At 45.4% G+C, this 11,956-nt stretch overlaps 1 protein-coding gene across 16 annotated transcripts in view; it reads left to right on the top strand.

Annotated features, from left to right (window-relative positions):
• The window catches only part of LOC144132821 (echinoderm microtubule-associated protein-like 2), a 176,879-nt gene that overhangs the window by 144,804 nt on the left and 20,119 nt on the right, over window positions 1–11,956 (top strand). For 8 of the 16 annotated variants that reach the window (XM_077665496.1, XM_077665492.1, XM_077665491.1 and 5 more), the window contains 7 exons: window positions 127–231; window positions 758–892; window positions 2,382–2,432; window positions 3,121–3,220; window positions 4,435–4,592; window positions 8,145–8,270; window positions 9,659–9,790. In XM_077665496.1, the coding sequence (XP_077521622.1) occupies window positions 127–231; window positions 758–892; window positions 2,382–2,432; window positions 3,121–3,220; window positions 4,435–4,592; window positions 8,145–8,270; window positions 9,659–9,790 (807 nt within the window). The remainder of the gene's footprint in view (window positions 1–126; window positions 232–757; window positions 893–2,381; window positions 2,433–3,120; window positions 3,221–4,434; window positions 4,593–8,144; window positions 8,271–9,658; window positions 9,791–11,956) is intronic. The other 8 variants (XM_077665500.1, XM_077665497.1, XM_077665499.1 and 5 more) reach the window with 1 other exon arrangement.

The raw sequence follows: 11,956 nt of genomic DNA, 5'->3' as shown, positions 1-11,956 counted from the left end.
ACCTACAGGTGGGGTCTCACTGTCTTGAAGTGTGATGTTTTGTCAGCTATCAGTGTCCAAAAAAAAAAAAAAACACAGGATTGCTTTGTTGACTCTTTCCTTTTTTTCCCCTCTTTCTTTTTGCAGGACGGTGGCTCCATCCTGTGTGCGGTGGACGACTCGAGCGAACACACCATCTCCCTCTGGGATTGGCAACGAGGGGAGAGGGGGGTGAAGATCACAGAGACAAAGGTGCGGGCAAAGCCTTCCCCCTGTACTGCGTATCCGGTTGCAAAGAAATTTTGTTGCATCGTAAACTAACGACAGAGGGTGCTAGGACGGTCAATATTAGCTTAGCTGTTAGTGACGATTTGCAGTACATCGCAAGGATGAAAGGAAGCAATGTCCTACCATCACTGTCCTTTCGTTCAGCCAAGGACCATCACTGTCTTGTGCTCAGTAGTTGTTGTCTTGCCATTGGCAAAAGCGATAGCAGAGCCTGGTATTCAATGCACATGAAAGCATCCATGAAAGTGGAACAAAGGACAGCCTCTTGTGTGGCCTAGTTACCAGAGCTCTATGTGCAACACACAACTTATGAAGCTTATAGGTGCAGGGCCTCTTCCTGCTCAGGATATGATGTATTTCTTCTGTTTTCTCACGGTGTGCTGAGATCTTTTTTCTTTGGTGGACTCACTCAAGGCTTGTCTTCAATATGCGTTCATTCAGCAAGTCCTCTGTTAACCTTAATCGACTCCAACCTCGCCTTGTCGTGCAGAGTGCGTCGGATGCGGTGCTGGCGGTGGAGTTCCACCCAATGGACCGGCACACCCTGGTGACCCTGGGCAAGGGCCACATCCACTTCTGGGACATGGAAGGGGGCACGCTCGCCAAGAAGCTCGGCATCTTCGAGGTGCCTTGTTGTACTATGTCATCGTGGTGGTGCTCTACTGCACATACACTCATGCACTTGCATGTCAACAACTGCACTGTCGGAAATCGGTGATGTTTTGTGGTTTCGTTGATCTGCACTAAGGAGCTGTATAGTGATGAAATAAGCACCGGTAGTTGTGGAAAGAAAACCTGTGGTAGGTGCTAGCCTGTGGTATCTCTTGCTCAAAAAAAGCAAATAAAAATTCCATACCTTTTGCTTTCTTCCACAGTGAACGGAATGGGTTGGTGTACTGCGCCTCTGCAGCTAACCTGTAGCTAATCAGTAGCTAACCTGTAATGTGGCCGAACTGTGTTTAAAGAGAGGGATTCAGGCTGCTTGCATATACTGTATTACTACTGGTAGGGCAGCTTGTATACGCAGTGAAAGATCGTACAATCTCTTCTTTAATTTGAAATCTGCATTGCTGTTTTATTTTTATAATGACTTGAATGCCTCAAGATGTTGGGTGGTATAGAAATTGCTTCAAAAGTGCTTTTTATCAATCCAGGTTTATATAAAATGGGGCAGCATTGGTTTGCCACAATATGTCCAATGTCCTGTCTCTAAGCAAAACGTTTGGAATTTGTTTTGTATCTTATGTAGGTAAGTTTTCTAATTTATTTCACTGTTTTTGTGCAATAATGTTCATCAGGCAGCGTCAGGAAATGTAGCTAGAAGAGTGCCTCTATCGACTAAATAGAGGCATTTAAGAAACATCTCAAACAGTCCCCTTGAAACTAACCTGTAGCCAGCATTATGTTTGATACCAAATGTGGGAGGTCACCCTCACGTGGTACAAAATTATTTTGTTAAAATCAGGGCTGTAACGTTTATACAATCGTAGTTGTTCTTTTAGAAGGTAATAGGCAAGCACACAGGGCAAACCTATAACCAGGGCAATAGCTGGCACAGTGTTTAATTTGCTGGCACCACTTGTGTGGTCCTCATCTTTTCTGGCCTTTGTGCCATTCACACTTCCATGCTTTGCCTACCAGCAAACCAACATCAGTGTTGTTTTAAGATCATAAAACTGTCAGCACTCACTGAAATTTTGTAATTGGACCACAGCGCCGCGGTCACAAAGGATAACCTTCACTGAACGTTGTGCCACCTAAATCTGAAACACATACATATTCACTGTGAATTTTGAAGGTGTGGCTCACACATGGATTTAAAAATAATGTATAACCGTATTTTTTTTCTAACCTTACACGGGTGTGGCCCTTACACGAGATTATACGGTAGTGCTGCCAAAACAGCGCGTTCCATGCCCTGTCGATCGGCTGTATCCCCAATGTTTCTCTCCGAGTGTTCCTGCATGTTAAGCTCCTTTCTGTGTCGTGTTGTCCTCTCTGTTGCCCTTGCATGTCACGTCATCTCCCGTGGTGCACTGCACTTCCCTTTCCACCCTGCTGTGTGTCCCTCCTCCTCCCCCCCCTGCTTCCCTCACTGCCATCCGTCACGGCAGAAGGACGGTCCGGGCAGCGGTGACTCTGCCCCGACAAGCAGATACCTGGTGGTGAGTCCACGTTGGTGTAGGACCTTTTGGACCATGTAAGAAAAAAGGCATCTAATTGAGAAAGCGTATGGTTGCAAAACCTTTGCCATTGTGTATTTTCTTTGAGAGAAACTTATGCTTCCTGGATGAGGTGCAAGTACTAATTATTTAAGCAGCACTATTTCTTGAAACCGACTGTATACATACTGGCTTCTATCGTGCTCAAATGACTTAAACTGAGCTCATGTATTTCGAAAACTTGTGCAGATTCAAACTGCTCTGTACACTAAGGCACGTTGCTTGCCGAGTTTTTCTGAAGCTCTGCACACCCTTGAGTTTTCGTGAACTTCTGTTGTGGACATAGTTATCTGCAATAGTTATCTCGTGTAATGATGACTATGCAGTGATAGAGCTTGCAGAGAATGGGCTTTTTACTGTTTGCATTATTTTTAATCTTTTTCTTGTAAAAGAACAGCTCTAGCCTAAACGGAGCGACGCTAACAAGGCTCAGCGCACTATAGTGCTGCCATACACTAGTTCTAGTTTTTTCCCCTGAATATAGAGGTCGTCTACCCTTCATTCCTCTTGGCAGTAATAGTTTTACTTGATTGTATGTGGCAATGAGTGTGATTAATTAGGTAAACATTCAAATAAGTTTTCTTTTTTTGTGTTGTCAATGTTACTGTTGTTTCTCTTATTTTCTCTGCAGAAAAGCAATAAGCCCAAGTACGTGCTGTGCATGACCTTCACCGAGCTCGGGGAGCTGTTGACCGGCGACTCCAATGGAAATATCATGGTCTGGCAGAGAGGTAAGCCTCCCTCTCCTGCAACCTCTCTAGCCGCCCGTCTCTCTTAACATTTCCTTGGCAGTCTCTGTAAATTCATAACGACTGCATTAATTGTCTAATCAACTAACTTCGCTGGTCCGTCCTCCATTCGCAGCTGAATCAAATGGTTGATGGCGGTACTGCGGCCACTTCACCTTATCTCCCTGCGATCAGTTTGATAAGGCTGCAGGGGCGCTGATGGCATAAGTTACCGCTGCAAATTTAAGTAACCTAGGTGTACCAGACAGTGGAATCTAACTAGGGACTAGTACTGAACAGGATTGCCCATTTCCTTAACTAATGTGTCGTTTATGCTGTAAATATCTCCGTGGGTGACTAATGTAGTGTTGTGCCAGAGCCACTGTTCACTTGATATTCGTTCAGAAAAATTTGCATTACTGTAATCAGAAAATTCCACCTAATGCCACCTGGTTCGTGAGGATTAACAAGAGCCATATGGACCAGTGTTTCTGCTGAAGCTGTGTTTTTGCTGTATTTCTGTTTTCGTTTTGGTTTGCTTTAATTTTCTGGCCCACTGGATGGTGAGAAGTTTGTGGCTTTGAAAATGTAATGAACAAAAAGACACAGAGCAGATTAGGTAGTTTTCTGAAAATTCACGGGACGAAAAAAACTGTTATTGAAGTTAAAATATGCCTGCATCCTGGTTTTGTGTGTAGCCACTAGACGGCAACTTGGCTCCTTGAAGAGCGTGCAAGAATCTCATTTCATCTGGGACAATCTGATTTTAATGTGGCTTTGACTTTTCTGTAGATTTCCACAAAAAGTATTTAGACATTTGAGCATTTCTGTGCTTTGAGACGTCAGTTTACACTTGTGCACTGATAACTGCTGACCTTTTGATTATCTCAGCTGATAGAGCGTCAGCAGCCCTGACTTAGGTGAGTCCTGTGTTTTTGAGGCACAGTCAGTTTTCTTCTTGAACTATGAATCTTGCTTTCTTAATTTAGTTATAGTGTCCCTTTAATTTCAGAGCTGAATTAATATTGAAGGGCTTGTTACTTTCGCGAGTGAAGAGTCGGCTCTCCATGCTGGTTAACAGGCTGCGTCCTAAAAACTTGAAATGTTAGAAAATCATGTGAGCCAATCTTAGTAGTCAGTGCAGGCATTCAATGCTTGGCCTCTGAGCAATGACAGAAGTCTGACATAAAGTGCGATATTTTTGATGTGGTTTGCAGGCTCCAACAAGGTGTGTCGGACAATTGTGGGTGCCCACGATGGTCCGCTGTTCTCCATCTGTGCCATGAAGGATGGCACCATTGTGACGGGTGGTGCCAAGGACCGCAAGGTGGTCCAGTGGGACTCCAGCCTGACGAGGACTGGCCAGGAGGCTAAGGTGAGTTTCCCGTCAGCTATGTCATTTTTCAGGTTGAGCTTTACCGAGTCACGGCATATTAAAGCACTGAAATGCTGCAATGCACGGGGTGCGCAGAACATTAGAAATGCTTTATTTATTGTCTCTGCCACGTATACTTCGCACACTGTGCTTAGTATTACATACCGTATTTACTCGCGTATAACCCGCCCCTGCGTATAACCCGCACCCCTAACTTTGAACTCCATGAAAAAAAAAAAAATATATGAGCGCTAGAAAGATACAGCTGCACGCTCAGCGATCATTTCATTTTCAGAACATTTGTTCAAACGACCACCACCACGTCGCTGGTTATCCGATTCTCAATCGTCGCCCCTCTCACTGCTGCCATCCGAGGCTTCATTGCCACTCTCAAAGACGTAGTCGTCCTTCGAGCCATCCAAGCTGTTACTGATGGCACATTTTTTAAAGCTTTTACACACCAAGTCGGCCATTATTGCTTTCCACGCATCCACGATCCACTGGCATAGCAAGGGAATATCGGGCCTTCACACGCGTCCCGTCGGTTTGAGGGCGTAAAGGCTGTCTGCCATCCACTGGTCATACAGCCACTGCACGTGTGCCTTGAACGGCTTGTTCAGGCACACATTGAGTGGCTGTATCGTGGACGTCATGCCACCACGTATTATAACAAAATCGGTGCCAGTCTCGGCGAGAAGAGCCTTCACCGCATCAGTGCAGTGGCCTCGGAAGGAATCCAGTATGAACATCGAGCATCCAGTACGAGCAGCAGCTCTATTGCTGATTTAATCGCCAGTGACTATAATCTTTAGCTTCTCTTTTGCTGTGATACACTACCACCGAGTCACACTCATGACGCCAAAACAAAGCAGGCAAACAGTGCAAACTGGGGTGTAGTACACGAAACGGCGCCTGACACTAGGCTCAACAACGCTGGCTGAAGAAATCGTGGCCAGTGGCATGGGGAAAAATAAACAGACAGACTATGAATGTGGATTTGGCTGTGCCTTTCGTTGGCCCGGCCGCGTCTTGACAAGCGTTGATGACGAGGGGGATGGCGGACTACACAGGGGAGGCCGCCGCGCATTGCTGGGAAGCGCCCCCCCCCCCCCCCCCCCCCTGAAAAAAAATTCGCAGATAATTCGTAACCCCACTGTTTAAACACGTTTTTTCAAATTTTGGTGCGGGTTATACGCGAGTAAACATGGTATGTTTATGCTGTGCCGCTGCCATGAAGTATGTTGTCATATCTAAGGTGCCCTAAGTATTGGTTTTGCTTTTAGCACTTGTGTATCTGTTGCATCCTTTTGTGAAATATTTTCTCCCTAATTTTAATTTTGCAGTAGCTGACAAATAATCTCGAATTTCAAAATGGAATTTTGTACTTAGGCTCATCGTAGTTGCTGGACACAGAGCCTACATCACTCAGCTTATTTTTCAGCTCTGTGAGCTGCTTTAAGTCCCCTTGCAACCTGCTGCCTTAACACAATCCATCAGCTGCAGGTCCGTCAGCTAAGGGTGTTGCACACTCGATAACGTTTTTACTGCTACATTATCAAGATCTGCAAAATGTTGCCTCAAATCAGTTAAATAGTCCACAAGGTTGATGTTTAGTGTAGGGTGAAGAAAAATTATTGTCAGCAAAAGTAAAAGCTTTCGTACTAAAAAAAGAAATTTTCCCTACACCTGCTGAACTTGGGAGAGTGGACAAGATGTTTTTCATCATTTTTTTTTAGCCCTGAAAGCTAGCACTATAATTCCCTGGCTGTCGTGAGGCTGGGACATGTTGCAGTTCATCATCTGTAATACGTTATTAAGGTGCTTACCGTATTTACACGATTGCAAGTCGACACGAATGTAAGTCGACCCCCCCCCCCCCCCCCACATCACATTTCTGAAAAAAAAAAAAAAATCTTGGAGGCCGCTTAGGCTTTGCCTTTAACAATAGAACGCGATAGCACTATCCTGCGGCCTCCACTTACCGCCAGCCGCTATCCGCTGCCTCGCGAGGGAGCCCCGGGGGCACATTCCAAAATGAAAATATACTAGTCACTGGACTAATACATTTTCTTGTGCCATCGTCCTCACTAGTGCTGCCGTCGTGATCACTGCTGCAGTCCACAGCTCATCGTTCTAACATCGCCGTGCAGCGAAATCCCACACTTCACAAACAGCCACATCACGACACCACATGGAACAGCTGAAAATTTTCCTCGCTGCAGCTGCCACACCTGTATCATCCGTTGCGAACATCGAACTTGCGGCCCGGCGTGCAGTAAGCTTCTTCAGCGCAAAGAATGACAGCCTTCTTGAATGTAGCTGTGAACGAGCGCCGGTCGCTTACCGGACCCGGAGCACAAATGGCGAATGACGAAGCAGTACATTAAAAACTTGTGAAACGCGTTTGGCAGTAGTCAAATGCGTCAGAGCCAAAGAGAAACTACGCATGGCGGTTGTAGACGGGGAGGACAATCCAGTCATCACCGCATCGATCAACACGCAAGACATCAAAATCGCAGAAGAAGTTGAAGTAGCGCTACCCTGTAGAGGAACTTGCACAAGAGCGACAGCAAAACAGTGCTACACAACTACAGCAAAGGCCACATCTCTAAGGAGGCAGAACGCATCCTGCGAGGTCTGGATAGGGAGAGAACCAGGACATTAATATGGGCACCGGCCCATCAAAACGTCAGAGGGGACGAAGCAGCGCACGCCCTTGCCCAAGCAACTTACCTCCGATAAACGATGGAGCAACCAGCATGCAAAAACCTAAGAGAAGCACCGGTCACATACCGAGAAATCACTGAAGGCTACAGACTCAATAGAAGGAAATTAGCACCCCCAGACAAATCGCTCTCACTAAAGGAAGCAATGGCTTGGAGGAAAATACAAATGAACATCTATTTTTTGCCAGAAATCTTAGGTATATACAATCAGCACAGGGTAGAGGACGGGGTATGTAAATACTGTGGAGCCAAAGGTACTTTGGCACACATAACTATAGAGTGGCGGTGCCACCGCGATAGGAACAGTGGCCCTTCCATGAACTATCGATGCTGTCTTGAGCACTGAGTGCGCAGTTGAAAGTAAACAACAAAAAAACTTGAATGACGCCCAAATGCGTTATCAGGCCGCTGCTTATCAGCAGATGCAATCTGCAGCCACGTGTGGGGAATGGGCTGGTGCTGATTTGCTGCTTATCAACAGCCACCATCAGCCGCCTAAGGATGCCGGTTCTGAGTGTTGACATAGCAGCTCCTCAAGGCCAGTACCAAGAGCGATGCGACGGAGCTGCGCAGCAAAAATGCAACCATGCTGTAGCATGCCTGGCATCTCGCTTGTCTCGCCGTTATTTATGGTGCGACACTTTGGTTTCGATTTTAAGTTGACGCCCTCCCCCACCCCACTTCGGATTTTCAAATTTTGAAAAATAGGTCGACTTACAATCGTGTAAATGCGGTATCCTATGAAGATGGTTAATAGAAAGTGCAATGGGTGCCCTTTTTATTTGCACTGAGCTTCATCTTCTGTGACACCTGCTCTCACCCGCAGCTTCCGGACATGGCCGGCGGGATTCGCACCCTGGCCCAGGGCAAAGGCAGCCTGCTGCTTATTGGGACCACACGAAACTCCATCCTCCAAGGAACGTTCAGCCTCAACTTCTCCACTGTCGTACAGGTGCGTTACAAGGGAAGAGGCGGGCTCTCGTTGCGAAGTTTTGCTGGGCACAGCGAAAGTTGGTGGTTCTTGATAAACTGTGCACAATTTGTGAACAGGATTTTGTCTTGCTGCTCGCATGCAACCGGCAAGCTTTTTATAGGCTTTTGACTCGTCACTGACATGCTGTTGACAGGCAGCGTGCAGGATTTTAGCATGGTTCTGACTGGCTAACAATAAGCAGTGACAGGTGAACAGAAGGTTTTTCACAGGCTTTTGCTGTTAAAAGTCGGGCGACAGGCTGTCAGCAGGCTTTTGACACCTTTCTGGCTGGTTGACAACATGCTGTTTGTGCGCTGACAGCAGGCTGTTAACTTGCTTTTGCTGTTAAAAGCCTGTTTTATGGACTGTAAGAGATTTCTCAAATCTTTCGACTGGCCAATCACAGGCTGTTGACAGCCAATCAGTCCACATTTAACAAGCTTCTGACAGGTCGACATGCTGTTGACAGGCTGACAGGAGGCTTTTAGCAGACTCTTTTGACTAGTCGATGACAGGCTGTCAGCATTCAGGCTTTTTTGACAGGCTAATGACAGGATGTCAACTGATGGAAACCGCACGTATGACATACCCATTATACTGTTTGGAATTCTGAGCTGTGAACTCTCCTTTATTTTTTTTATTTTTTCTTTTGTTGTCTTGATGTAACTTTAAGAGCAGAGACAGGAATGAAAAGCGTTGTAGCATGTAGCAACAGCATGTAGCAAACATGCCGTTGCTACAAGTTGGGCAGTATCAACATTGCTCATACAGAATAATGCACGTTTAGTGTTTGCACATCATAACGATGCACTCTGAAGTCTCTACCGTACTTATACTTTTCCAGGTGAGGAACTGTTTTTCTTCATTTGCTGTTTCAAAGACACTCTGCAGTGAATCTCTAGACTTCACCCAACTAGTAACAAGCTTGATAAAGAGACATCATATGGCTGTTTCAGTATGAGAATCTCATAACAAAACTGTGGCAAGGCCTGCTGATTAGTTAATCAGAATGTGATGTCGCATCACTCAGTGGAGCGTTGCTGACATCCACACTGAGCTAGGTAAGAATGACGTCAGCGGAACCGATTATGTGTGCCTGCTACACAAGAGGTTTTTGTGGTGTTAGAATTTTTTTTTATTGACCTCACACACACACACACACACTTGTATTTTTTCTCTGGAAGTAAAACAACAAGAACTTCTTGTAGGTCCTGTTGTCTTTTGTTTTAATGGCAAGAAAAGGAGGAAAAAAACGACAGATCCAACGATAATCATGTTGCGGTGGTATAGCTGTTTTCAGCTTGTTAGTCGACATGCACCCCAGATGTTTGAGCTGTTGATTGAGGTGGTGGTGTTGGTATGTGCAGGGCCACACGGAGGAGATCTGGGCGCTGGCAGTGCATCCGACACAGAACCAGTTTGTGACAGGCGGCTACGACTGCCAGGTGCACCTCTGGGACACTCTCTCCCACTCGGTCGTCTGGAGCCGTGACCTGGGCGTGAGTGTCCAGTTGGCCATTCATGTCTTTGTTGTTCTACAGCGACAGCTGTTGAGGGCACGTTTCTGAGTTGTGAGACGTCCTTGGCGTAACATGAAGCCAAAACAAGGAGCAGAGGGAAGTGGCACTACTTGCTGCATTACGGATTAGTGACGTCCTCTGTGCGCAGCGGCATTAACTACTGCTTGTGCCATTCATGCCCCTGTGCATAGGGGGCACTGTGCAGTGAAACAGTGAACGGCAGATTCAGGATCGCTGATAGCTGTCTGTGAATCATGTGTTACACAGGCATAGTGAGCAGTGGCCAATTTTCTTAAGTTCACATCTTAGAACTCGCAGACAGATAACTGAGTCCCAGGCAGGGCTGTCTACTGCTTAAGCAGGGTAGCATACTTGCAAGTCTTCCTCTTTATCTTGTCCTTGACATTTTTTGCTGTAAATTTTCCAAGATGCACCAGATTTAGCATAGTGGTTGCCATCCTTACTGGAGCTGTGTTAGGGGGTGCTAGCAATCAGTGAACACAAGAGTACTTGTAGTATGTTCTTAGCTGGTGGAGCTTGTCTCTCGCCGCTGTTTGCCACGTGCTCACGGCAGAGCCCCTGCAGCCACCTCATGCAACAGGGTGTTGGGAGTGACATTCAGCAGTGGCCAGCATGAGTGGAAATCAGCATGGTGACAGTAATTTTTCTTACTCATCACCATTACTGTGGCCGACCAAGTTTAACAGAAGGCCGTCATGCAGAATGCCAACTTGTTTCCAGCGCAGTGTATGAATAACTTTACTTTGGGAGCGAGCCAATCACCGTAGCTTGTTAGCAGATGCTTTCTGATGAATCCAAATGTAGCTACTTGAGTGCAAGTGAAATGAACTTGGTTGTCAAAAAGCATACACTCTACAGGTGGGAAAAACTTATCCTGGTCTGGGGTTTGAACCTGGCGTAGTTGTCAGACTAGGACAGTATTATTACCACTATCCGAGCTAACCAGATTGGCTGGCAGGAGAGGAGGCAGGGCCAAACTACATCTGTATGTTTTTTTTAATCAGTTTAGGAGAATTAGAAAAATTTTGTAAGCTGTGCAGTTTATCTTGCCGCGCTTAAGTGAACGGTACTTATGATTGCTTATGAGAAACCTACTGCACCTTCAGGGGGATTCCCAAAGCACATCCAGCTGTTTTGTAAATCATTGAGTTCAGTTTTTTTTGGTTTCTTTTCTTCTGGGAAGTCCTTTTGTTTGCTTGGCAATGCAGGAAATTCACAACCTTCGGTTTCCCCAACCCCATGGGTATCGTTTCAACGACACAGATGACAGATTCCAGCACTTCTTGTGCAGCTTCGAAGTAGTTTGTCTGTACAGATTTTCGCTTGAGAAAATTTGACTAGCCTTTTGTTGTAAATGCTGGGAGCAACAAGAATGTTTAATGTTTCATCCTGACTACTTGAGCAAAACTGATGCGGAGTTCGTAATTGAATCCTGGCCTCGAAGGCCACATTTTTATGAAGGTGAAATGTTAAGACACCCGCGTGTTGTGCGATGTCAGTGCACGTTAATAGAACTCCAGGTGGTCGAAACTGGTCGAGAGGAGTGAACCCTCCATTACGGCGTCCCTTGAAGTTGAAGTTGAAAGTTTATTATTGCATTCAAAAAAAAGGTTACAAACGTATACAGCGAGAGGTCCCATGGTACAAGACCGTGGGTGGGCCCTCTCATGACAATAAATTTCAATAAGCAACAAGATTAGAAATACACAACACATTAATTAGCGACGCATAGAATGAATACATAGTGAAATATGAGTTAATGAAATATTTAAATATAAACAATATAATGCAGGATAATGTACAATAAAACACTCACAGATGTCGTGATACATAGGATCAATAGCAAAAAAGAATAAAATCACATATTAAGAAGGAAAAGCTTTAATTTGAGTTTGAACAATGAAAGCGTGTTAGTTTGTTTGATGTCCAAGTTCAAAGAATTCCAAAATGATATGGATGAAAAATTAAGGCATTGTTTCCCGTAGTTAGTTCTGATGTTAGGTAGTAAAAAGTTATTACGCAGCGCAAAACGCGTAGCCCTTGTAGCCCACATGCGGCTTTGGGACATTAAACCTCGCATATGATACCAATATAGCACACCAGTAATAACTGAGACTTGTGAGA

Source organism: Amblyomma americanum, chromosome 5 (genome assembly GCF_052857255.1).
Source record: "Amblyomma americanum isolate KBUSLIRL-KWMA chromosome 5, ASM5285725v1, whole genome shotgun sequence".
NCBI lineage: Eukaryota > Metazoa > Arthropoda > Arachnida > Ixodida > Ixodidae > Amblyomma > Amblyomma americanum.
The sequence above is the reverse complement of the archived record's forward strand: the minus strand, read 5'-3'. Positions and strand labels throughout refer to the sequence as shown.